Source organism: Eleutherodactylus coqui, chromosome 4 (genome assembly GCF_035609145.1).
Source record: "Eleutherodactylus coqui strain aEleCoq1 chromosome 4, aEleCoq1.hap1, whole genome shotgun sequence".
Taxonomy (NCBI): domain Eukaryota; kingdom Metazoa; phylum Chordata; class Amphibia; order Anura; family Eleutherodactylidae; genus Eleutherodactylus; species Eleutherodactylus coqui.
The window spans coordinates 10,968,272-10,996,090 of record NC_089840.1 but is presented as its reverse complement, the minus strand read 5'-3'; the positions used below and the strand labels follow the sequence as shown (position 1 = coordinate 10,996,090).

At 46.6% G+C, this 27,819-nt stretch overlaps 1 protein-coding gene across 4 annotated transcripts in view; it reads left to right on the top strand.

The window, feature by feature from the left end:
• SYNJ1 (synaptojanin 1) overlaps positions 1-27,819 on the top strand; it is a 91,458-nt gene that overhangs the window by 15,475 nt on the left and 48,164 nt on the right. For all 4 annotated transcript variants that reach the window (XM_066599078.1, XM_066599077.1, XM_066599080.1 and 1 more), the window contains exons 3-11: positions 4,403-4,489; positions 5,502-5,769; positions 6,086-6,311; positions 9,615-9,698; positions 11,533-11,594; positions 14,144-14,240; positions 14,341-14,513; positions 16,054-16,135; positions 24,041-24,193. In XM_066599078.1, the coding sequence (XP_066455175.1) occupies positions 4,403-4,489; positions 5,502-5,769; positions 6,086-6,311; positions 9,615-9,698; positions 11,533-11,594; positions 14,144-14,240; positions 14,341-14,513; positions 16,054-16,135; positions 24,041-24,193 (1,232 nt within the window). The remainder of the gene's footprint in view (positions 1-4,402; positions 4,490-5,501; positions 5,770-6,085; positions 6,312-9,614; positions 9,699-11,532; positions 11,595-14,143; positions 14,241-14,340; positions 14,514-16,053; positions 16,136-24,040; positions 24,194-27,819) is intronic.

Below are 27,819 nucleotides of genomic sequence, written 5' to 3'. Positions count from 1 at the left end.
ATAATGTCATCGTCATGTGATCAGGGACGGAGCTTAGAGCCCCAGAGACTTATCCCATGATGGTGGCATCTTCACATGTAACTCACACAGTCACTCACTTACAAACAGGTATTCATTAGTATTCCATAGCAACTGATTCTACAGGAGTTTGTAGGGGATGTAGTCTGCCCGTAATCTGCACAGGGATGAAGGACCTGTGATGACATCACCATCGTGTAATCAGGGGCGGAGCATGTAACTCACGGACACGGAGCACAGGTGACTAATCACATGATGGTGACATCACAGGTCCTGTAAGCACACGGCTGCTGTTAGGCTCTGCATATTTTAGGAACTTTAATGTCACCGTCATGTGATCAGGGGCGGGGCATGTAACTCAATCATGGACTGGTGGTCGTTAGTATTTTGAATAGTAATTATTAGGAAATTATAGTACCAGTCTTTCTGGTGGCACAGTGCACAACACAGCTCTGCTACATGCACAGCGCACAGACACAGCTCTGCTACATACATTCCTTATTCCATACCACAGGGATCGCAAGCAGCACAGCACTCGGGATAAAGAACCTGTGATGACGTCACTGTCATGCTCCACCCCTTATCACATGACGAGGACGTCATCACAGTTCCTCATTCCAAGTGAGTTACATGCTCCGCCCCTGATTACATGATGGTGATGTCATCACAAATCCTTCATCCCTGTGCAGATTACTGGCAGACTACATCTCCTACAACCCCCCACAGCGTCAGTTGCTATGGAATGAATACTAACGAACACTTAGCCGGACAGCAGTCGTGTGTTTACAGGACCTGTGATGACGTCACCATCATGTGATCAGGGGCGGAGCATGTAACTCACTCATGAACGGACAGGTGGTCCTTAGTATTTTGATTGGGCAAAGAGAAGTAGATGGTCACAGCCTATACCTATTGTGAACGGTGGATCCTGTGTTATCTAGATATAGATGTCTCCCCTCGGTGTAATCCTGCCTGTGATGATAATGAGATGACAAATGAGAAGTTTTCTCTACAGAACAGGAAGTATCAGACTATTATTAGGCTTAGTAGTCAGGATTTTAGGATTTTTTTTTTTTAATGCAAATGCAGATTATGACAAAGTTAAAAAGAAACTTTTTTCGAAAATTCTTAAAGTATGTTTAACACAAAATGTGATTTTCTATAATAGGTCATTCTCTGATGACACGGTCTCTTTAAAAGTTAAAAATATCCAGGTCTCAGAGTATAGGCACAGAATGTATGGAAAAATTTAGGTTTTTATAAAAATAAAAAAAAACAATAAAAATCTGTGTAGATTTGGTGTCGCCATAATCATAAAACAAAGTTCATGTGTTACTTTTTACTGTGTTGTATTGCAGTAAAAGTAACGCCCGCCCACCAAAAAAATAACAATGGCACAATTGCTTTTTTAATGAATTTCTCTCCACTTATAAATTTGCAAAAGCTTTTCTGAACATTATGTGGAGGATTAACGATCACCATTGAAAAATACAACTTGTCACCCAAAAAACCCCTCAAACGGAGGTGTCAATGAAAAAATAAAAAGTTCCTGGAAGGCAGGGATGAGAAAGCGAAAATAAAACCTTTCTGGTTGTGAAGGGGTTAAATTGAATGTAAAAAAACCCTTCAAAGTGCTGCAGTAAATATATTACATGTGTATTTTGTTACGTGGGGACCCAAACTCATTGGAGGGAAATACCGCAAACTAATGTAAGAAAACCGCAGCAGGGAGCCGTGTTTGTAGCGAGCGCAATATTCCCGCTAACATCTGGCTGCGACAAGAGAATGCAGGGATAAACCTGATGTTGTGACAACCTGCTCGGTGTAAAAGCTGCTAACACAAGCGCCGTCCTCTGTGTGATCCGGCCGCGCCGTCCTCTGCGTGATCCGGCCGTAAGGATCTTGTAGGAATCCACCGATTCTCTGCCGCATTAGTATCTAATCCTGTGAGTGCGTGCAGCGCGACAGATGGGGTCGGGCGGTGGGCTGTGCGGATGGCGGGACGGGATTGTACACAGTGCTGTAAGCGTCTACACTGCATTATAGCTCCTGGGACGTCTGAGGAGGGTCTCTCATGCAGGGAGACCCCCGATTGTCAATGCTTTACAGCGCAGCAAATGTCAAGCCCCCTTAAATAACTTGTGGTCGTTAGAGAAGTACCTGCAGCAACCAGCTGTTATCTTGACACACGGTACACCCGACAGCCATACAGCGACTACCCCCCCCCCCCCCCCCCCCTGAAGCGATGGTCCTGAATGGATGCGGAGCTGGTGGGGATCATTCCAGCCCACCCGCCTCCATACACTGTAAAAAGACAGTCGTTCAGTGATCGGCGCGATTATAGAGATTTATTCTATTTTTTACTGTTTTTGCACAGTAAAAACCCTTTTAAAGATAAACAATTGATGCTGCATTCTAAGACCCAGAGCATTGTTCTTTTTCCAGCAGCGGAGCTCTGCGGGGGGCTTGTCTTTTGTGGGAAGGGTTGTCGTTTTTATCTGTACCTTTTTTTTGGTTATATGTGACTTTTTTGAATTGCTTTTTGCGATGTTTTTTGGGAGTCAAACAAAAGAAAAACAGCAATTTTGGTATTACTTTTTACAATTATTTTGATGGCATCGACCATACGTGACATAACATTACTTGGTTTTGTCTTGCTGGGAACAATCACATTTTAATTGGGTGAGTTACACAGCAGGGATACACGGAGGCCTTTGTCAGGTCTCCTGCTGCCATGGGAACCCATTGACACCTTGCTGTTGCATTGCAGGGTGCTGATGGGTGACAGTAGGAGCCCCCACCCCTGTCATCTGCTTACATGTTGCAGTTACTATTGATTGGAACATGTAAGGCGTTAAAGGGGTTGTCTCGCGAAATCAAGTGGGGTTATACACTTCTGTATGGCCATATTAATGCACTTTGTAATATACATCGTGCATTAAATATGAGCCATACAGAAGTTATTCACTTACCTGCTCCGTTGCTGGCGTCCCCGTCGCCATGGTGCTGTCTAATTTCAGCATCTAATCGCCCGATTAGACGCGCTTGCACGGATGGGTCTTTTCCCTTCGGCTCGGTCCGGCAGCAGCGGCGTTCTGGCCCCGCCCCCTTGTACGCGTCATCGCGTAGCTCCGCCCCGTCATATTTAATGCACGATGTATATTACAAAGTGCATTAATATGACCATACAGAAGTGCTGAACCCCACTTGCTATCACGAGACAACCCCTTTAAATTGCCAGGTTCTCAGGTTACTCCATTCCTGGCTGTTAGAGCAGGAGACGGGCCGTCGGTACTCAGCCCAGCCAGAGCCTTAATGTATGTGCAGGTTTAAAGCCCATTAGTGAGGTCAGTGAAAAGTAGGTTAAATAAAGGCCTATTTACATGGAGCTTTGAGTGATCACTTTGCATAAACTATTAAGTAGCTACTTAATAGCTTATTAGCATGTAAATGAAGCCTTTATCTGAATGCAGTTAATAGCTAGAGGTTGAATATCTGAAACAATGCTATCAGCACTACCCGCTGAGAACTCCTGATAAGACCCAGCAGTGATTTCTAGGCTGGCTTAAAGGGGTTGTCTCATGAAGTCAAGTGGGTCTATACACTTCTGTAGGGCCATATTAATGCACTTTGTAATGTACATTGTGCATTAATTATGAGCCATACAGAAGTTATTCACTTACCTGCTCCGTTGCTAGCGTCCCCGTCGCCATGGATCCGTCTAAATTTGCTGTCTTCTGGCGTTTTTAGACGCGCTTGCGCAGTCCGGTCTTCTCCCTGGTGAATGGGGCCGCTCGTGCCGGAGAGCTGGTCCTCGTAGCTCCGCCCCATCACGTGTGCCGATTCCAGCCAATCAGGAGGCTGGAATCGGCAATGGACCGCACAGAGCCCACGGTGCACCATGGGAGAAGACCCGCGGTGCATCGTGGGTGAAGATCCTGGCGGCCATCTTGGTAAAGGAAGAAAGAAGTCGCCGCAGCGCGGGGATTCGGGTAAGTACTAAACTTTTTTTTTTTTTTTTTTTTTTTAACCCATCCCTTGGGTTTGTCTCGCGCCGAACGGGGGGCCTATTGAATAAAAAAAAAAAACCGTTTCGGCGTGAGACAACTCCTTTAAATTTAACAATCAGCTAGCAGTGCACGAAAAGTACACAATGGCCGCGCCACATTTAGACGCAACGATTATCACTCAAAAGATCCCTTTTGAGCGATATCGCTCCATGTAAATGGGTCTTAAGGTGTTACATCTATTTGTCTGTTACTGTGATATGACTTTAGATAAAGCGACTATACATGCAATTCCCTAAGATATTCTCCAGACCCATTGTAGCAGATTGTTCACATTGCTGCTGGTTAATCCTCTCCTCTGTTCTTCTCTTTTGCAGCCTCTGCAGAAAAGGAAGCCATTAAGAGCACGTACAGTAAAGTCATGGATACATACGGCCTCCTGGGGGTTCTCCGGTTAAATCTTGGTAAGGGATGCTTGACTTCACTCAAGGAGTTTATTTCTGCATAAACTGTGTTGTTTCATCTGGTCTTGTACAGTATTGACTGCTCCCAAATACAGATGGTAAGCCATGCCTGCCACTTTATAAGACACGCCTTACCATTTCACGATTGGTCCTTCCCTCTATAGAAATTCTCCCCGTGACCCCGGAGAGCGGCATAAAATCACGTGACAAGTTTTCTGCGGATCAGTTTCAGTGTGAATCCACACTAGATGGGAAAATCCAGCGATCTGAGCGACTTCCAACGAGGCCGGTCATCGTTGCTAGACTAGCTGAGGATTCTTGTGTAACGATGGCGTAAATGAGGAAAACATCCAGCGAAAGGGGATCCTGTAGATGGAAACAACTTGTTTAAAAAAAGGGGTCAGATGAGGATGTCAGGAATTGTTCTGAGAAACAGGCACAGTCAGCTGACTACAACGCTAAGTGCCCGAACGCACAACTCGCTGTTCCTTCGCACGGATGCAATGTAACAGCAGCTGACCAGTTCTAGTGCCATTGTGTTTAAGAGAAACAGAAAGATGAGACTCCAGCGGGCAAAACTTGTATCACCGAACAGCGGAAAAACATCACCTGCTCAGATGGATCCAGATTTCTGTTGCTGGTGGGCGGTCAAAAGTTAGCGCGAGCAGCATGAATCGCTGACCCCTTCCCTGTTTGTTTGTGGAGGTGCAGTAATGGTGGTGATGGTAGTTGGGAGTGGTTCTTGGCACACTTGGGGTCCTCTGATAGCTGTTGATGGACACCACAACGAATTGCTGTAGTTCTGATGATCCACGGAGATCCAACCCGCTTCTAGATGGGGGTCTTGAGTAGAGTGGCCATTCTGGGTATTGAAGGGTGGTTACACATACAGGGTGCAGACCATGAATATAATGACACATCCTGCCAGCATGTGCCTACAGGTCTGTATCAGCGGGTTGGCCCTGGGATTGGGAGCAATGTACATGATACTGATGAGTCTTCTCACTTTCAGGGGAAACCATGTCCCACTACCTGGTGGTGGTCACCGGCTGTATGTCTGTTGGAAAGATTCAGGACTCGGAGGTGTTCCGGGTGACGTCCACCGAGTTCATCTCTTTAAGAGCGGATCCAACAGACGAAGATCGAATATCTGAAGTCCGCAAGGTGCTAAACTCGGGCAGTTTTTACTTTGCATGGTCGTCTACGGCTGTCAGTTTGGACCTTAGCCTCAATGCTCACCGAAGCACGCAGGAACAGCGAACCGACAACCGCTTCTTCTGGTGAGTCTGTGGTGTCCCTCCAATTATTACTGAATATCTGCTTAGGAAGGAGGTCCTCGAATTGGGACCAGAGACGGCCAGCCACAAACAAACTGCTGTACCCTGTCCAGGGTATTTAGATGCAGGACTAGGGCAGAGCTGTTGCACAAAGTAGAGGAAAGCCTCCGTAATGACAGATCTCCACGACTCCACAACTCTATTAGTAATTATTGTACGACCCCTTTAAAAGAATCTAACAGTGTTGTGGATGACGTTCGCACAGTGTAAAGAAGCAATGTTCCTGTCCTAGTCGCCTCTTTGTGTTCTTCTCCCCCAGGAACCAGTCCCTGCACCTCCACCTGAAGCACTACGGGGTGAACTGTGACGACTGGCTGCTGCGCCTCATGTGTGGCGGAGTCGAGATCAGGACCATTTATGCAGCGCACAAGCAGGCCAAGGCTTGCATCATTTCCCGTCTCAGCTGCGAGCGAGCCGGGACGCGGTTCAATGTGCGCGGCACAAATGACAACGGCCAAGTGGCAAATTTTGTTGAGACTGAGCAGGTGAGTTGGCTCTGGGATAGAAACATTTGTGCAGTAAAGATGTAGCAGAGCTGAATTTGATATGTGCATTGCCCATTGTGCTCTGTACTACCTGGACCTGTCCCAGCCTTAGTGAATGCTGCAACATACAGGTGGCACTCATGTCCATTATTACATTATGGCTTGCTGCAACGTCTGACCCATCCGACAGGAAGCTAAAAGTGCCTTAAACTAAGTTATGGCACTGTTGGAGCATGTGGCAGGGAGCCGGGTATTGTGTTTTTTCTTTTTCAATTGTTTTTTTTTTTATACTGACCCGCTCCCCTGTTTCCGCAGTGTCCTCCACTGAAGTCCAAGCGGTGCACGAAAAGCTGACTTTTTTTTTCAGAGTCCTGTACCTGCACTCTCCCACACAAGTTTATGGGAGAGCGTGCACACGGGTCTCTGAAAAGAGTCTGATTTTTCTGCCTCGCATGATCTTCAGTGGAGGACACCGCTGTAACAGGGGAGTGGGTGTGATCTGGATTATGGTTTTCTCCAGCAGGTTTCGGGGTATTTTGTAGCTTCCAAATTGTATAGTGTGCACACATCATCGAGCAGATCAGACACAAGCTATCAGTCTCATATCCAAAATGGCTCTCTGGTCAGAAACACCCAGACGGCCCCTTTTATTGTACAGCATACAATGGGCGTGCAACAGATTACATCAGTAACATATAGGATTCTCATTTGTCGGATCATATAGAATCCCCCCTCCTTCCTGCCCACCTTCTCTCAAGTCCAATGTATAAGCAAGTCTTTGTCTTACAAACATGTGCTCAAATCTGAAACTGAAAGTAGATATCTCTTTGTTGAAGAAGATTCTGTGTGGGGGATGGGGAGGAATGGGAAAACACTCAGTAACATATACAAGCAATAACATAACACTGTGATTTAACTCTTTCCTTATGCAGCAGAGTTCCACATTAGGCTGAAGTCACAAAACACACATAATACGTCTAGTTTAGTACAAATCGATAGACATTTTATACTAACTAATCATCATGTCTATCACAGGTGAATATAAAAAACACACCAACCAGCTCCCTGTCACCTCTCCTAACAGTGCTAGAAGTTAGTTTATAGGGATGGGACCGGTTTCCCTTAAGATCATTTAGTAGGTCTACTTGTAGTCTAATCTAAAAAATAAAAGATGGGGAGAAAATATAGAACACCTGATGATGTCACTGCCCTTTGCCAAATGGTAGACAGTCGTACTGCCTCTCCAGTGCTTGGGTGCACTTGCTCAGAGGTAAGTCTGGTTTTGCTTTTTTATGAAGCAAGTGCTGGTTCCATCTGGATTCCCAAAATGCATGGGACAGACCCTGGACCGCACCCCAGGCGAGAATATTGGAGTCCTTGTTGGTTTTCGTGCCTGCCAGATATTAAATGCCATGCTCAAATATTCTCCCCTAGGATGCGTTCACATGTTGCAGATCTGCAGCAGATTTCACCCTTTCAATTGAATTCAATTTTCTTTATCAGTGTTTTTGGAAATGAAGACTTTTTGTAATTTGTTTTCATTAAAAATGTCTGACTTTGTGATCTCTATGCTTATATGTTTTTCCAAGGGATTGGAGGACTGAAATCTTAGTAAATTCTGTCAGTCCGAGTGAATGGACATTTCCTTCCCTGTTGTGAACCTGCATTCACTTCCTTTCCACTGAACTATTGCAGATGGCTCTATGATACGGCCGGGGGATGGTGGAGGGGATCAGGAAGATAGAGGGCAGACATCTACTATTACAGAGGGCTGGGGAATGATAGAGGAGTGCAGAGAAAGCGACTATTTACTCCTGGTGAATTCTCAGCTCTTATCAGCCATGCGGAGGAACGGGACCAGCAGCTACTCCAGAGAGAGGATCTAGAGGAGATGGAGGAAAGATGTCTGTGTAGTATTGAGTGATGTGGTTATGCTACATAGCTTCTGAAAGAGGGGAAGCTTAGCTTGTGCACATTTATGAGCTGGACCAGCTGATCAATGCAGAGAACACATCCCAGCCTGAAACGTGGATGTAGGAGAGGCTGCAAACCAAGTATGAAGCTTCCTAAATTGATGAGAAGGAAAACTCAATGCAAAAAGAACTGAGTCAAACATTTTTTTTCTGCAGGAACTTCATAAGTGTTGTAGCAGCGTTAAGGGAAAAGTCAGGGATGGCAGATATGTGTCACGGAGGTTGCTGGCCTCTGTAATGTAGGCCCAGGCCACTCCAACTTCATTCCAGAGTTACACCTGGTGGGGCTCGGGCAGCTTTTGGATTTTAAAAAAGGAGGCTGGCTGCAGAAAGTGAGTGTGAGTGCGCGTGTGTGTTAGCTCAAGACTTATTCTGTGAGGAAAGCTGGGTGGCACCTATCCCTGAGGAAAGCTGGGTGAGAGCTGTTACTCCTATTGCTACAGCTATTGTCATCGCTACTACAACTGCTAACACCGGTGTGAAGGACGTTGTATCTTTGTTTGCTGGAGAAACCGTTCCCTTATTTTTGTTTGTGTGCCTGGTGGTTAACCCCCGACGTTCCTACAGTGTTGACTTTTTGTCCACAAAGGTTTACAAAGACTTTAAGTTGATTTCCTCGTACATAAAGTGACAACGGCCAACATGACCTGAAAGTATAAAAGAACTCTTCATCTCGCTGCACCTTGCAGATGTCCCATGTGGGCGCCGTTGGGGACCCTGGATGACCTAAAACAATGTATCTCCGCTGTAGAGGAAGTAATAACAGAAGTTATGGTGGGACACGGCTGCCCAGAACTGGACCACCAGCTGGACTTCTGCCGCGTCCTCACCGGCGCCCTCATGGAACATCTGTTCACACTAGCGGTTTTTGTCTAGCTGTTCCATCATGGAGCAGCTGAATGGAAAGAAAACTCTGCTGGGGTTTTTTGTGCCCGTAGACCTGCATCGAAGCTGAAGACCTTCAGGCTTAATCTGTTTGTCAATTTTCCGTCTTCATTCTTTTTTTTATCGTTGCAGTCAATGGGAGACGGAAGCAGATGGAAAGCGATCCGTTTGCTTCTGTTTTTTAATTTCCGCTTTCTTTCTGTTTTTGGTCCTCCCACAAAGGAACAGCTATATGGAAACAAAAGACGCAAGTGTGAAGCGTTCTTCTATCTTGTCATGTCATTCTGGTTGTTTCAGGTTCCATCATGTATGAAGAGATCCGTTTCACTTCTGCGCCACTCTTTTTGCCTCGCGCTGTATGTATATATGTATATCATGGAGCGCTCTGTCAGCAGAAAGCGTTTTGTAGTGAGAGCGGTGACGGACATGCTCCTCTCTTCTGCAGGTGATTTACCTTGATGACTGCGTGTCCTCCTTTATACAAATACGAGGGTCCGTTCCGTTGTTTTGGGAGCAGCCTGGTCTGCAGGTGAGTTATTATCGGATGATCCGTGGAGTCCAGGTGTAGTATTATGTATGTATGTATGTGAAGGGCTGCCGAATTATATACATAGCATTTAAAGAACAATCTGAGCCTTGAAGGTGATGTGGGATCTGCAGGTGACATCTTGTAAAGCAGACGGAGGGGCTGAATCTTTTCCAATAAATCTGTATAACTTGTATTTCCTTCACCTGACACATGTTAAGGAGTCCAGTGGGCGGTCCTATACAGTGATTGACAGCTATCTGTTTGCACACTGATACAATGAAGGCTGACCATCGCTGGTAGGACCGCCCACTTGACTCCCAATTATAGAAATACCAGGAATTTCAATGAATAAAATAAAAGTAAAGCTGTATGCACGGGGGCGTTTTTTTTCTAGTTCTGTTAGGGATCCGATCAGATCTCCTAAGACCCATGATGTATGTAATGGGGATTAAAGGTGAGGGAATGGAGTGCGAGGAGCTACTTTCTGTACTCGCTGGGTCCCCGGTTGCAGTGCTGAGTCCTTGCGGAGTTGGTCTGCGCACAGCTCTCTGCAAAGAGTCACGCCAACTCCGCCAGGACACGGCGCTGGAACGGGGGGCCTGCTGAGCCCTCTGGACCTCCCATTCACTCACCCATTAGTTTACGGGGCTCAAACATGCTGACGGGTTCCATGTTACTGTAGGTTTAAGGAAGAATTATCTCGTTTCTTTGGTCTCAGTGCTTTATCCCGCACACCAGTGTAGAATTATTCCAGGTTCATACTTGCGATAAAATCGCGTGTTTTTTGAGCGATGCGAGGGTGAATGAAAGCGCAGAATTATAAAACCCCGTGCTTTTCAATGGTTTCCTTCACATTTGTGATGTTTTCACTCATGCGATGTTGTGTGGGGAAAAAAAAAATCCCGGCATGCCCAATCTTTCTGCGTTTTTCCTTTTTATCTCCCATGTTTCCCTATAGAGCCTCCTTTTTATCGCATTGCGAAGCACGAACTTGCAATTACCGTGCGATGTGTTCTTATCATTGAATAGTCCTATTGACTTTTGCGCTAAAAATAAAATCACGTCAAAATCGCTCAAGAAATTTGCAAGTGCCAGCGATGTTTTTGCACGAAGAGACAGGTCTGACACTCAAAAAAACGCGGAAAAAAGACGTGATTTTCTCGCGGCAAAATCGCGATTTGAGGTGAAATTCTAATGTTAGGGCGTTTTCACACTGGCGAACGGGAACTCCACGTTTATAACCAATCTGCTTTGCTCTCCTGCTGCAGAATGTTTTAGCGGACGGTAATCTGCCACGGAGATCAGCGTCTCTTTAATCTCTCCGTCAAAAGCCGTAAAAACATTCAGAAGTAGAAGTTTAAGGCAAATCTGACCAAAACCTGAACTTTTAGTGGTTTTGACTTATATTGACATTTTATGACTTTTTTCTCCCCTTCATTGTTGAGCACCGCGTCCTATAGTACGGCCAATTAGATTTGCAACACATGCTTACCATGGATCGGATTGGTGCACCATACTTTAGTCATCTGCCATGATGCGCCAATTTCTTCACATCCCGGACAACCCCTATAGGGGTGTATGATATCAGCACACATGAAATCACTGCTCTGCTATGGCCCTACAAATCTATTACGATACCCGCGGGGGGCAGACAGCGGGTTATGGAAGCACTTTGGTTGTGTAACGCTTTGCAGTATTACCATATGTGAGTCACGGTAGAGCGCTAGCATGCGGGTTACCATAGCAACATCGCATGGTCCGACCCCGCTGGTACCTGATAGTTGGGCTCCACTAATCCGATAATACTGTAATTTATTGTATCATTCTCTACAAGGTCGGATCTCACCGTGTTCGCATGTCCAGAGGCTTTGAGGCCAACGCTCCAGCATTTGACAGGTATTCGCTCTGGTTTTGCAGTATATTGTAAGCGCTGTTATATTGTGATATATTGGGGCCCCGCAGGGTGTGGCGGCGCCGGGAGCCTCTCATGTCTGGGTATTTATAAGTCAGTGTTTTCTTCTATTCATCCATCATGGGGTTTTATGTACATAGACCTTATTCAGATAAGTTCTGCAACTTTCTAATGTACTTTGCTGCAGTTCCTCACTTTTTCAAGGTCTCTGCTTGCTGTCAGTGAATGCTGATCATGTTAACATCCAGGGTCTGAGATCACAGACAGCTCTCATAGTTCCAGTTCTGTTCATTCTATTTACTGCTGGTTGATACATTTTTAACTACACTGTTATTCACTCAGACCGATATCGCACTTCTAAACCTGCACACTTTTTCCGTGCAATTGTGATGCATTTTGTGAGAAAAACTTATCGCCTCACATTTTGGGCAGTGTTGGACACTGAGCCGATATCTGCAGGAAGCAGACAGCTCCGTTCCCACTGCAGTGGCTTGATTTGGTATCACGGGCCAAGTTTCCATTCACTTTATTACTGAGGCTGGCCACTGCAAGGAGCAGAGAGGTGCTGCTGAAATCTGCTCCGTGCACAAGCGTACCGGCCGTAGATCCGCCATTAGTAGCTTCTACTTTCTTAAAGGGGTAGTCCAGTTGTAAAGTTTGGATAACTGATAAACACAACAAATTTATGGTGATTTTACAAAAACACACGAATGTAAAGGGATCCTGACCCCTCCGAACAGCACCATAAAGTAAGTTCTAGTGCTGTTCAGAGAGGTGATGGGGATGTTTTTGTTTTTTTCTCTTTAATACTCGCCAGCTCTCCAGTTCCCGTGTTGCCCGCTAGCAAAGTCCACACACTGTCTGAAAATCTGACTTGTTTCCGACCACTGTGCATGCACTCCCATAGACTTTTAAATAAAGAGTCAGATCTTCTGACCACACACAGACTTCACTGGCAAAAACAGCAGAGCGGGCGTGTATGAAAAAAATATCCCCATACAGCACCATAAGTTAGTCTATGATGCAGTTTGGAGGTGACAGGTTCTCTTTAAAATCAACACTTACCAGACTATTATGAAAAGTGGGTAGGAGCTGTTTAGCTGCAGGAAGCGAACAGCTTCTTACATTGCCCAGTGGCAGGGTTTGGTACTGCAGGAGGAGTCGTGTTGAAGTGAATGGGACTGAGCTCACAATACCAACCCGGGCTGCTGTGCAGTGTACTCCCTACTGCAAAAAATGTAGAAGTCGGACAATCTCCTAAGGGGATTATCCAGCCAGTCATTGATCACCACTTCATAGGATAGTAGGCTGGGGTTCTGATCACTGTTACTCCCAGGGATCACAAGTATGACACCCCCCCCCAATTTCCCTTAGTGCATGCAGTGTTGGATGAGATGGTTGAGAGTGTCACTCAGCTGTTTCTGTAGATGGTGAACTGAGCAGTGGTCACACGTCATTGCTGCCCCATTCATTAAGGGGGATTTAAAGGGGTTGTCCCGCGAAAGCAAGTTGGGGTATACACTTCTGTATGGCCATATTAATGCACTTTGTAATATACATCATGCATTAATTATGAGCCATACAGAAGTTATTCACTTACCTGTTCCGTTGCTGGCGTCCCCGTCGCCATGGTGCCGTCTAATTTCAGCGTCTAATCGCCCGATTAGACGCGCTTGCGCAGTCCGGTCTTCTCCCTGGTGAATGGGGCCGCTCATGCCGGAGAGCTGGTCCTCGTAGCTCCGCTCTGTCACGTGTGCCGATTCCAGCCAATCAGGAGGCTGGAATCGGCAATGGACCGCACAGAGCCCACGGTGCACCATGGGAGAAGACCCGCGGTGCATCGTGGGTGAAGATCCCGGCGGCCATCTTGGTAAGGTAAGTAAGAAGTCGCCGCAGCGTGGGGATTCGGGTAAGTACTAAACCTTTTTTTTTTTTTTTTAACACATGCATTGGGTTTGTCTCGCGCCGAACGGGGGGCCTATTGAATAAAAAAAAACCCGTTTCGGCGCGGGACAACCCTTTTAATCCCAATTTACACACACAGGTGATTGCTCAAAATTCGTCAGAAAATGACAGTTTTGAGTGATCTGGTTGCATTAGCTACTAATAGGCTAATCAGGCCACTAGTAGCTAACTAGCTTAATTTGCTTGTGTTTAGAGAACAGCGGGTCTATTCTCTAAATAAATTGCTATTGTTCTCCAGCGGGACAGCAGCTGAAAGAAAGTTATCAGTGCTGCCTGTGGAGAACTCAGTGTGCCGTCCCTCAGGGACTATGGATTTTAAGCTCAGCTAAATTCGGCGATGGACGAAAAGTGCACAATGGGCACCATTTACAAGCAGCGATTATCGTTGTGTGTAAAAGGGCCTTTAGGCTGCACCATTCTCATGATCCCCAGCAGTTGGGAGCCCTTTTAGGAAAAGCGGTAATGCAGCTTTTTATATTCTTTTAAGACTTTTGGAGACTTTGTTGACTCTTTGTAAAGTAAACCCAGGTGAAGTGCTGCTCTAAGGTCTCCTTTATCTTCCTACCAGGCATTTCCAAACCCTTAAGAGACTGTACGGCAGGCAAGTGGTTGTCAATCTTCTTGGGTCCAAGGAAGGAGAAGCCATGCTGAGCAAAGCCTTTCAGGTAAGAGTGATGCCCCCCAGCCCCCCATGTATTCTTACTGCAGCCTTCCCTGGTCCGGTTATTCCCGTAACCTCCTGAATACGTTCTGTCTCTTCCGCAGAGCCATCTGAAAGCCTCGGAGCACGTGTCCGATATCCTGATGGTGAATTTTGACTACCATCAGATGGTTCGGGGAGGCAAAGCCGAGAAGCTTCTCAGCGTGCTGAAGCCCAAAGTCGCCAGTTTTCTGGAGGAGTGCGGCTTCTTCTACATGGACAAAGATGGTGTCCACAGGTCAGATCTCTTGTAGGAAATTGATGTAGTTCTCAGCCACCCAATCTGCTTATTCTGATGTGAATTGGTTAGGGCTCCTGCACACTTGCGTTTTTCTTGCGCGTTTTTTTTTCACGCGATATCGCTTGTTTTTTTTTTAATATGATCATCAATGGGATTTTCTAATGTTAAAATCGCATCGCACAAAAATTGCAAAGCACAAACTCGCGAAACGTTTTTAACATTAAAAAGTCCCATTGACAATCGCGTGAAAAAACGCGCAAGAGAAACGCAAGTGTGCAGGAGCCCTTATGTTGGATTTTTTTTCTTAAATGTCTTTTCCGAGAGTCTGAAAATATTCTCTGGGCAGGAAATGCGTTTAAAAAAAAAAAAAAGCCGTAATCGCCGGTCAGAGGTCCCCCAGTACAGAACAAGAGCCCCCTTCCCCATCACTTAGGTCACAGAAGAAGCTGCAGTGGTCACGTGACCTTCATGGCAAGTATCACCCCTGATGTCTGTGATTGGCTGAAGAGCACCTGACCTCTGCGGCTTCTTCCAGGATGCAGCAGTGGGGACCAGGGGGATCTCTCACCAGTATGGCTTGTTTTCTGTTTTGGAGCCCATTGACTTTTTAAAGGAAGGCTCCAAACCAGACTTGATATGTGAACAGCACTGGCCAATCAGAGAGCAATGTACAGTGTGCATTAGGTTATCAGAAAATTGATGCAGACCTCTTGAAAGGCTAAAGAAAAAAAAAAGCCCAAAACTGAGAGAAGAACTGCAGGTACCATGTAATGGTGAATGTCCAGGGGCTATAGGTCTTAAAGGGACCCTTTCACCATCTTTTTGCACCCCTGTTTAAGAGCAGAAAAAGGTAGTGACAGGCACTCTGATTACAGTGATATGTCTGCTGTGTGAATCTGTGCAGAAGTTTTGGAGAAACTTGCTTTTAATCAGTAGCAACAAATGCATATAGGTTTACTTAAAGCAGTCCTGGATATTCATGAGCTGCAGCCACACCCACTCCGTCCGCCAGACCATGATTGACAGCTCTATGCTTATTACTGGGCATAGAGAAATAGCTGTAGATCATTGGCTGGAGGCCGGGGTGGGTGTGGCTAGCCTGCAGCCCATGAATTGGGAGGACTAGTTCTGGTACTGGTTACTACTAATAAAATGTAGGTTTCTCCAAAACGCCTGCACAAACACATGCAGCAGACGTGTCGCAGTAATCAGTATGACAAGCACTACCTTATGGAGCTCTCAGTGGGGACTGCAAAAAGATGGTGACAGTCTCTTTCAGTTCCTCATCCCTCCATTGTGTTTTGGTTGCCTGCTAGTCAACTGCAAATCTACAACAGACGCATCTTATCTCAAGAGCGATGGCGGCTGGAATGATATCCCCCAATGGCTTCAGAGCAACGATTCTCGGATGTCTGTGGTCCGCTGTATTAATGGCCGCACTGGTGTCACACCGCGTTATTCTCCATTGCTTTATGGTAACCATGATGGGTTCTTGACAACAGTATAAAGTGCTTTGTGTTTCTGTACCCTTTCCTAGAACCCAGAGCGGCAGCATAAGAACCAACTGCTTGGACTGTCTGGACAGAACCAACAGCGTCCAGGCCTTCCTTGGGCTTGAGGTAAGCGTACGATCACTTTACTTGGTTCTGGTTCCTCCTAAGACTTCTGGCTTCTGAGGTGGTGGTGTCTGTATCTAAAGTGACCCTCTGATCCTGGACAAACAAAGATGGCCGCACCGCTTCTCTTCTTTGTTTGATTTAAACATTTTTTCAAAAGTTTTCATTAAGATTCTTAGCACTTTACAGCATGAAATGTCATAAACATCCACCCCCCCCCCCCCTTTCATTCTCTCTCAGATCTTTGCTGAACCGTTCAATAATTAGAAGGAAGACCCAATGTTGGAGTCCGTAGGTGTTCCCTCCACTGCGAAATTGACTGACTGCGTAGTTATTTTGTAGGCTTTAATTTCTTTTGACATGTTTTTCGTTAATCTACTCTTAGGATGCCGGTCCTTGGGATGCTGAACTGATTCGAGCTGTGCCTCACATCCCATATATCTGCTTTGTCCCATTCTAGTTGCTGTACAGACTTTGGAGGTTAACCAACATATAGAGGAGTAGAGTTAAGTTTTCCCCAGCACAGATCTCGTGCCCTTGTGTACCCCTGGAATATATGTACTTCATCCCCCTGTATCCACTCTATTTAGTCTTGACCCTTTCAATTCTCAGTTAAGTGTATCTAAGCTAACCCAAGTGACCATTACCCCACAGTATTAGAAACGCAGACCAGGAGTGCTCAACCATTTCATCCATATGTTATCATACGTGTATTCCATGTTACGTTGCAGATATACCCTTTCCCAGGGTGATAAGGGGATGACTTCCCCTTTTTTTTTCTTTTTTTTTTTAATAATTCCCCAGATGTGGGGCGCTCCATCTAACCAGTGTTGAGTTACCAATTTCAGTGCGATGTATAGAAGTCTTGCTACTGCTCTCTCTTCCTGTTTCTCTATGTGTAGGTCACTTTCATGTCCAAGTATACCTACCTGTGGAGTAAGTTGTAAGTTACCTTTTGTATGCAGCATTTATTAAGGAGTGCACTTCTGTCCAGTATCTATTTGACTTTGGGCAGCGCCACATCATATGTATTAGGCTGATACGGGTGTATGATTACCGCATATTGCTCTGTAAGCCTGTGTGATATGCGGCAACTCGAGGGCAATCCATTATATTGCCTTACGCAGTTCCAATCACATTAGAGTGTCGGAATTGTGTAATACGCGAGTGAAAAGAACGCAGCCGTTCTATTTTGCAGCATATATAAGCGAGATGGAACCCATTGTTCTCGATGGGCGCATATATACGTGCACTTACATTGTGTTTGGACGATTGTGAAAGATAAACAAAAAAAACAGGTGTACTGCGCATCAGTGTGTGTGAGCGACGCTGTCAGACGTTCACCAGCATACACTGCAGTACCCTGGGTCACCGCTGGTTCCACTGCTGTAAAACTGTGTGTGACCCATGCAGTGTTTTACGCTTACGGCCTTAGACCCGCAGTTTGGGTCTTACATCATATGCAAGGAGAATGGTCTCCCATTCCTTCCTATGTTGTATAAAAAAGCCGGGGATCGATGTACTCTGTGCAACGGCTCTAGTTGTGATAATCTATGAGATTCACTTAATGACGGTCATTGGATCATTTGCAAGATTTCGTCCCAATGTGAATCTTCAATAGGGCCCTTATCTACTTCCCATCTACTCTCAGCTGTAGTTGGGTGACTTAGATTCAGATGTCTGTAAATGACTATACAGTGATATGTTCCCTGCCTGATAATGTCGGCTGAGACTAAATTGCAGATTTCCGCTATGTATCGCGCGGCGGAAATCCGCGGCGTTGTCCCGCAGCTATTAGAAATTCCGCCCTGTGTATTCACCCGCGGCATGTTCTATTAGTCAATGGAAGCCGTCCGTCACGCCAGGTTCCGCTGTAGCACAGCTGTAGATAGTATGAAACTGCTTCCCCGACCCCCGCGTTTTACGACCCGGCCGGTGCGTCACCTGGCCAGAGGGGAGTATGGGGTCTCTGGGGGGCGCCGTGACGGACTCCGCTGCGTTATTCCGCTTGCGGAGCCCGTCACGGCTGTGGGCACTGAATTGCTTATGCGGCAGCTCGTATTCTGTTTGCAATTAGTCAGACTGCTTTCATAGAATCATAGAATGGTAGATTTGGAAGGGACCTCCAGGGTCATCGGGGCCAACCCCCCCCCCCTCATGCACAGTGCAGAATTCACTAAATTATCCCAGACAGATGTCTCCCCAACCTCTGAAGACTTCCATTGAAGGAAAACGCCCCACCTCCTGTGGTAACCTGTTCCACTCATTGATCCCCCTCACTGTCTAATATCTAATCTGTGTCTCCTCCCTTTCAGTTTCATCCCATTGCTTCTAGTCTTTCCTTGTGCAGATGAGAATAGGGCTGATCCCTCTGCACTGTGACGGCCATTCAGATATTTGTAGACAGCTATTAAGTCTCCTCTCAGCCTTCTCTTCTGCAAGATAAACATTCCCAGATCCTTTAACCGTTCCTCATAGGACATGATTTGCAGACCGCTCACCATCCTGGTAACTCTTCTTTGAACTTGCTCCAGTTTGTCTATGTCCTTTTTAAAGGGGGATGCCCAGAACTGGACCCAGTATTCCAGATGAGGTCTGACTAAGGAAGAGTAGAGGGGGATAATGACCTCCCATGATCTAGACTCTATGTTTCTCTTAATGCATCCCAGAATTGTGTTTGCCTTTTTGGCTGCTGCATCACATTGTTGACTCATGTTCAGTTTATGATCTATTAGTATACCCAAGCCTTTATTCCTATTCATGACAGTATTTGAAAGACCTGTGTTTTTGTTTTTTGTTTTTTGTTTTTCTTATGCCCTTTCTTCTCCAAACAGTAAAATCTTGTAATTTTATGTAGCTCTGGTAGCCAGAGGGGTTCCCAAATAGGGGTATGTTGTGGAATATCTTTAGATTTCCACCTAACGGTATGCATGAGGGGAAGTGTAGGGAAGACACATTTAAAGCTGTTTCCCAGAGCCTCAAACAAAAACACCTTTTCAAGGTATTCGAAATTGGGGAACCAGCATCTTGGATGTCCTCCAGATCGAATCCCCTAAACTACTGCATCAGAGGGGCAAGAAAACAACATGCCGTGGGATTGGGCAAAGCCGGTCCGCCGCCCTCTTTAGGGTTGTAAAGTGTCTCTAGTTTTATGCAAGAAAACCTCTTGCACCATATAAGATCTGTAAATAAACTGTTAACTTCGTAGGAGAAACCTTGCACAATCCATTGTGGGGAATTATGTAATTAGAGTAATTGTGACATCCAGATCATCCTAATTTAATTTGTTCTCTCTAATACTGAGACAGGAAGTTTCCACCGTGTATGTAACGTCTGTTTACATTTAGATACAGTGCGTCCAAATGTAATTTTATAAGATCTAGACTATGCCTTGATGTGTTCAGCCCCAAGTATCTAAAGTATGACGCACAGACTAATGGGAATTGATCTATAGAAACACTTAGATCAGGTTCTTCTAGTGGCATTAGTATGGACGTGTCCCAATTAATCTTGAGACCAGAATGGCAACCATAGTCATCGATCACGGATCCAGCCGTCCTCAGCGATGTCCCTGCATCTCCCAGAAATAACAGATCGTCTGCATACAATGCACTTTTTTCTTTCTGTAATGCCCCAATACCCGGATGCAATCTGACTTTACTTGCTAAAGGGAGAGGCATCCCTGCAGCGGGAATGTACTTGTAGGACCCCCATTTACACTCTCACAGGCGGTAGCATCAGTATATAAGAGTTGCACCCATCTTATAAATGCTGAGCCGAATCCCAAAAAGGGCCGTTCCATTGTATGAAAGCTTTGGCTGCATCTAGCCAGCATATTATCTGCTCCCCCACAGGATCCATCGGCGGCTGAAAATCTAGGTAAAGTCTTTGACTATTAATGGCCGTAGAACGCGATGGTATAAATCCATTCTGATCTGAGTGAACAAGGGGGAAAATTATCAAGGAAAGACTGTTTGCCAATACTTTTGGCTCTAGTTTTGATGTCAACGTTCAATAAACATGCAGGCCTATAAGAAGCAATTACTAAGGGATCTTTTATGGATAATGGTTAGCGTTGTCTCCTTCATAGATGGAGGTAATTCACCTTTATGTTCAGCTTCATAAAATACCTTAAAGGGGTTGTCCCGCGCCGAAACGGGTTTTTTTTTTTTTTTTCAATAGCCCCCCCGTTCGGCGCGAGACAAACCCGATGCAGGCATAAAAAAAACAAACCGTCCAGTACTTACCCGAATCCCCGCACTCCGGCGACTTCTGACTTACCTTGTGAAGCTGGCCGCCGGGATCTTCACCCTCGGTGGACCGCAGGTCTTCTGTGCGGTCCATTGCCGATTCCAGCCTCCTGATTGGCTGGAATCGGCACGTGACGGGGCGGAGCTACGAGGAGCCGCTCTCCGGCACGAGTGGCCCCATTCAGAAAAGAAGAAGACCGGACTGCGCAAGCGCGTCTAATCCGGCGATTAGACGCTGAAAATTAGACGGCACCATGGAGACGGGGACGCTAGCAACGGAACAGGTAAGTGAATAACTTCTGTATGGCTCATAATTAATGCACAATGTACATTACAAAGTGCATTAATATGGCCATACAGAAGTGTATACCCCCACTTGCTTTCGCGGGACAACCCCTTTAAGTAGTCGTGGCAACAGAATTCTCCAAACTTTGTATACACCTCTACCGGTGGGCCATCAGTCCCCGGGGTCTTACTGTTTTGTAGGGCAGCCATCGCCTCCACCGGAGTTCTCTGCTCTTGTGACTGGCAGTGTTCTGCTAGATTTTGCACAATTTGCGCCTGTGTTTTGTGAATCTGGAGGAATACAGAGGGGCATAAAAGGAATGCAAAGTTTCACTAATCAACGAGTTATCCGTGTTAAGAATTCCCTATTTCTCAACCAGTGATGTATGTGGAGCCGGTCGTGCTTCAGCTAGAACAGCCAGCGTGTGACCAGTCTTGTCCCCTTCCTCATAAGAAGTTTGTTGCCCTGTTTTCTGACCACTGTTTCCAGTGTATATTGAGCTGCGCCTCCCTACAATTAACCAGCGCCCCCCAACATGTTCTTGACAAATATAGTCTCCATTTCAACTAGTCTTTTTGGTGATTTCTGGCCCATTACACTACGTCATTGTTTGACGTCCCATTCCCATAAGATAAGGTAAACTAAATGCCCCTTAATTAGAGCCCCCGGCCCCCTTATGATTGGCGCTGCCCTGTATGGTAATTCCCCCTGTGACCCCGGAGCATAAAATCAGGTAACAAGTTTTCCGCGGATCAGTTTGTGTGAATCCACATTAGATGGGGGAACTCCAGCGATCTGAGCGACTTCCAACGCGGTCCGGTCATCAGTGCTGGACTAGCTGGGGGCTCACGGCCAACCGCGCAGGTTTACTTGTGTATGGGTTTGGAGAGTATACCAAAAATGGCGTGATCAAGGAAAACATGCAGCACAAGGGAATCGTGAGGAGGGAAACAACTAATTGCTGAAAGGGGTCGGAGGAGGATGTCAGGAATCGTTCTGACCAGCAGGCTGCACAGTCAGCTGAATACAACGCTGGAGCTCCAACTAACGTGTCCGAACGCACAACTCGCTGTTCCCTATTGCAGATGGGCTATAACAGCAGAAGACCAGTACCAGCGCCATTGTGTCTTAGAGAAAAAGACTAGAATCCAGCGAGAAAAAGGGCAAAACTTGTATCACTGAGCAGCCGAAAAACATCTCCTGGTCAGATGAGTCCAGATTTCTGTAGCTCCCTGCTGATGGGAGGTCAGAGTTTGCAGCATGAATCGATGACCCCTTTCTGTCAGCTGGTTAGAACATGTCAGCACCGCTATCTAATCTGCAACAACTACAAGAAGCTTCCTGTCCGCAAGGGCCGGTATTCCTGCAGAACCATTTCTTTACTTCTAGTGGAATCTACATCCTGGCGAACTGCTGTGTTCTGAAGGCTAAAAGGAGTCCAACGCTACTAGATGGGGGTCTCTAATAAAGTGGCCGTTCAGTGTATATTACAAAGTAGCTATTCACATATATTACTGATTCATCCAAAAGTCAGTATAACGGCCGCTCCCATATAATTCAGGGTTATGGGTAATACCGGACAGCGGCGGAGCAGTCACCGTAGCCTCTGTAGTCTTCATTCTGCCTCTTGTAATCGGCAGGTAACAGTTCCAGGACAGAAGTATTAACTAAACTACAATTACAAGTCGGTGGGGAATTAAAAGTAATTGCTTTGCCGTACAGACAGGAAGCGCTTAACTGAATGAGGCTTTTCAACTTAATCTACTGTACATTGGATGCGCCCAGCAGAATGCAGCCGTTGACTTACAGCCAAAGTATATCGAATCTATAATGCGCAATTCTCCTCTGACTTACAAAGTCATTGAAGTGATTACTCCCCATGTAACGATTACGTAATGGTGTTAACCCTTTCACTGTCAGACAACAGTTTGCTTAGCTTGGAGATGGTGTGCGCACCAAAAAAAAGTCATTTCTGATCGCTGGGGGTCTCACTGCTGCAACCACCACTGATTTTGAGAACGTGGGGGGGGGGGGGGTGTGGGTGGTGTGGTGGTCCTGTGTCTCCCTCCCCTCCTCACTGGCCTTGCTGCACCCCCTGCAGGGAGGAAGGAGATCGGAGTGGCAGTCGTGCATATACAGCGCTGCGTCATTCATTTTCATTAAGTGACGGCCGAGCGCTTGTATTCGGTATTTCGGTCAGCCCCGTTGAAATGCGTGCAGCAACGCTGCACATGCGCGACCTCCACTCCATTCGGTTGCCATGTCATTGGGGGGTGGGTGCAGTTACCCGCAGTGACAAGCAGATGGGAGCACAGGATCAGTGGGGGTCTCACAGGTAAAACTTCCACCAATCAAACTTGTATTACGTGTTCTGTGCATATGTGAGGCAAGTCAATTGTGATGCAACCCATTTACATCTGTTGGACCAGCGAACACCTTTTCCAATAAAACTGCTGTGAACGTCATAAATTTAAAGTCGCAGCACTTTTACGCAATTGGGGTTTGCGCCAAATTTTTACGGCTTTTTAACATCAGTTTTACCATGATAAATCCACCTGTGTCATTGTCCTTACCTTAGTAACACTCATCAGCTGACGGGGGCGCCATTATTTGGCCTGAATGGGGTCTGTGGCTTCGGACTGATCAGACATAACCTTAAACCCACTGACTGATGAATAGCACTGACATCTGTGACAGTGGCGACTCTCAGGGGATACATCGGGCAGCGAGTGACCGGTCCGTTCTTGAAGTCGATGTTAGAAGCAGGAAAAGTGGACGGGTGTAAAGATCTGAGCGGGTGTGATGTGTAGGTGACTGGTCACGGCATCTCCAAAACAGCCGGGTTTGTGGGGTGTCCCCGGATGTAGTAGTTGGCGCCTACCAAAAGTGCTCCAAGCTAGGGCAATTGGTAAACCGGCGACCGGTCATGAGCGCCCAAGGGTCATTGATGCGTGTAACAAATAATAATCTTTATTTGTAAAGCACCAACTTATTCCGTAGCACTTAAAGACTGAAGGTCGCCCATCTGGTCCCATCCCTCAGAGGAATGACTGTAGGACAGGTTACTAATGAAGTTCCTGCTGGGGATGCTAGAAAGGTGTCCGATCGCGCAGGACATCGCATCAAAACTTTGCTTTGGACTGAGCTGCAGTACCAGATGCAACCTGCAGACAAGAGTGGCGCTGTTTCTGGGACACAATAGCAGACATTTTGTCCTAATGCAGGGCAAGGCTTTTAATTGTCGACACGATTCCTCTGACAAGCTGTTACTTTTTACATTTAATGACCTAAACTGCTAAATAATTAAAGCCGAGATCTGGAGCTTTTCCATTATTCTATTTCTAATCCGCCCTCGTTCTTCTCTCTTCTCAGATGCTCTTAAAGCAGCTTGAAGTCCTCGGCCTGGCGGAGAAGCCGCAGCTGGTCACCCGCTTCCAGGAAGTTTTCCGCTCCATGTGGTCCACGAATGGAGACTCCATTAGTAAAATATATGCCGGCACTGGAGCTCTCGAGGGAAAAGCCAAGGTGAGGTGCAGATGGGGACATCCCAGAGCCCCCGTCTCCCAGGCGCGGGTTACGGTTTTAGTCGTTTTTTTTGTTTTGTTTTTTAAACCGATAAATGTTTAACCTGTTCCTGACTGCCCTCAGTCTGTAAATGTCCATGCCCGGTAATAAGGGGAAGCAAAACCTCTGGTCAGGAAATGGTTAATTGGCTGCATTATTGAGGGGAGGTCTGTGTGATGCTATAGGCCTGGTTGGGTTTATGGCTTTAACACATTATACTTCTATATTATTTTATATGAACTCTGTTATACCTCTTGGAAATGAATGAATACATTTGTAGTGGCTTGTTCCCCCCGTCAGTAGGCGGTCTATATGATGAGAGACGGTCAGGACTGATGCATATTGTCGTTGCCTCTATGGATGGGCCGTATTGATAAGGGGAATGGTAACACCCAATTGTTAGTTTATTTATGCAACTCCATAATAGAGGAAAAGCAAGACATAGAGGTCTAATTAAAAATGCTGAAGTTTTATAATTTTATGGGTAATTTAATTATCCACCCAAGCAATCTTGTCAGAAGACAGACCGGTCCTCTTTAGGGCTACACGGTGATAGTCTCAGAAAAGTTGGGTGACCAACAATTTTGTGCAACAGTTTCAAATCTGCAATTTGGCTGTTAAAAGGTTACTGACTTTTCAGACAACTTCTGCTCATCTACCGGCTTGTGTTAGGGTGAATGCAGATGGCCGGGTCGGCTCCCGCTGCCCTCGCAGTGGAATGCAACCTGTGACCCGCGGCTCACCTCCTCTGGCGTCTTCTCTCTGCTTTGCGATGTGCCAGCTGGTGCACAGCCGCACATGCGCAGAGCAGAGCCAGCGCATCAGCGGTGACATTTCTGTGGGGGGTCCTCCAGGATGCTCGCACAGAAATAGGACATGCTATGATTTGTTTACCAGGCGAGTTTTCACGCGGTCAGATCGCAGCTGTCTGCATAGGATTGCATAAGAGCTTCAATAATAACAAGAACTTGGGGATGCTCCTACAGCAACAGGGGGATGGGCTATCTTCACAGGTGGCTCCTGTCACAAGCTGCAGGCTGACATATCTGCAGACAATGTGATAAGAACCTCTACAGCCTCTGCCTCTTTTGCTGTTACAGAGTATGTGCGTGCGCATGCACACGTTACCTACACACTATAGTAGGTTAACTAAGCATTTGGCCAGAAAGTATCTGAATACCTGATCATTCTGGGAAAACAGAGGGGCAGGCATTCAGATACTGCCTCCTTGCTGATTGGAGCAGTGACAGTGCAATGCAGCATGGGAAGTGAGGGAAAGAAAATCAGGGCAGGGAACTACTGGCAGAATGCTAGTCTTGCTACACAACCCCTGCATGAAAGTGGGTTGTAAACAGGACAACAGAAAAATGTGGAAGACAACCTGAAAATCAGAACATAGACATGAAATAGGGTGCTAACAGCAGCAAATGAGGGGGAAGGAGAAACTTGTTGAAATCTCAGGTACACTTAAAATGGCCAAATTGCAGACAAGTTTACTGCAATTTGCATGTACTAGGCGCTCACTAGCTGTAATGTGAGTTGCGCCTGAGAGAGGTGTAATTCAGACACCCCAAAGAAAGCAGTCCATGTGCTGTCCCATATAATAGTAATAATCTTTATATAGTGCCAACATATTCCACAGCGCTTATATACACAGACTCTGCTCATTGCCGTGTACTATTTCTCATCTGTGAAACGGACAGAAACGGGGCATGCCATGATAAGTTTTTAATGCAGACCATCGGTCCTTGTGAGTAAACATCCACGTGTGTAGCCTCATAGCCTGGAATTCCACGGACAGTACACGGCCCCAGAAAAAGTTGCATGCATCTTGCAACCAAAATCCAATCGGTTTGGATTTACTGTGACTGTAACATCTGGCCTGCGGTACTGTGACTATCACGATTCAGTCCCGTTAAGTTGCAAAGTGACACCATTGAAAATCCTTAGATGCAACATTGCAGCACTGTGACACTGCGAGCTTCATGTCACGCAATGCTTGTTACTGTGTAGCCCTAGCCTAAATGAGTAATCTGAACAAGACACTGAACGGCTGCTATTTACACTGAACGATCATCATTGATGCAGCATAAGCAATGGACGATGAGCAGATCGCTCAGTGTAAATAGCAGCCGTTCAGTATTGAATGGCCGCTATATTAAGTCAATGGTGAGGGGCGGAAGAGCGCAAGGACAGAAATCTCCTGCAGCCTCCTCGCCCCTCTACTAGCCACTCTGTGAACGAGCCAGCACTACTAGCTCCCATGCAACAGCACGGGAGTGAGGACACACAAGGACGGGTGTCGGCATTGTTTGCCCGACATTCGTCCCGTCTAAATGGAGCTTTAGTAACACGAAAGTTAAATAGTAACCAGGAACTTTTAATGTTGCCAGAATTAACAGGGCACACAGTCTTGTTAGCCCTCTAATGATTGTCTGCGCTGGTATATAATTTACTGGGATGGGCGAGCAGCCTGAGCTAGTATATAATGTTCTGGGACGGGCGACCAGCCTGCGCTGGTATATAATGTTCTGGGACGGGCGACCAGCCTGCGCTGGTATATAATGTTCTGGGACGGGCGACCAGCCTGTGCTGGTATATAATGTTCTGGGACGGGCGACCAGCCTGCGCTGGTATATAATGTTCTGGGACGGGCGACCAGCCTGCGCTGGTATATAATGTTCTGGGACGGGCGACCAGCCTGCGCTGGTATATAATGTTCTGGGACGGGCGACTAGCCTGCGCTGGTATATAATGTTCTGGGACGGGCGACCAGCCTGCGCTGGTATATAATGTTCTGGGACGGGCGACCAGCCTGCGCTGGTATATAATGTTCTGGGACGGGCGAGCAGCCTGCGCTGGTATATAATGTTCTGGGACGGGCGACCAGCCTGCGCTGGTATATAATGTTCTGGGACGGGCGACCAGCCTGCGCTGGTATATAATGTTCTGGGACGGGCGACCAGCCTGTGCTGGTATATAATGTTCTGGGATGGGCGAGCAGCCTGAGCTGGTATATAATGTTCTGGGACGGGCGAGCAGCCTGCGCTGGTATATAGTGTACTGGGACGGGCGAGCAGCCTGCGCTGGTATATAGTGTACTGGGACGAGCGAGCAGCCTGCGCTGGTATATAGTGTACTGGGACGAGCGAGCAGCCTGCGCTGGTATATAGTGTACTGGGACGGGCCAGCAGCCTGCGCTGGTATATAATGTACTGGGACGGGCCAGCAGCCTGCGCTGGTATATAATGTACTGGGACGGGCCAACAGCCTGCGCTGGTATATAATGTACTGGGACGGGTCAGCAGCCTGCGCTGGTATATAATGTACTGGGACGGGCCAGCAGCCTGAGCTGGTATATAATGTTCTGGGACGGGCCAGCAGCCTGAGCTGGTATATAATGTTCTGGGACGGGCCAGCAGCCTGAGCTGGTATATAATGTTCTGGGACGGGCCAGCAGCCTGAGCTGGTATATAATGTACTGGGACGGGCGAGCAGCCTGCGCTGGTATATAATGTACTGGGACGGGCGAGCAGCCTGCGCTGGTATATAGTGTACTGGGACGGGCGAGCAGCCTGCGCTGGTAT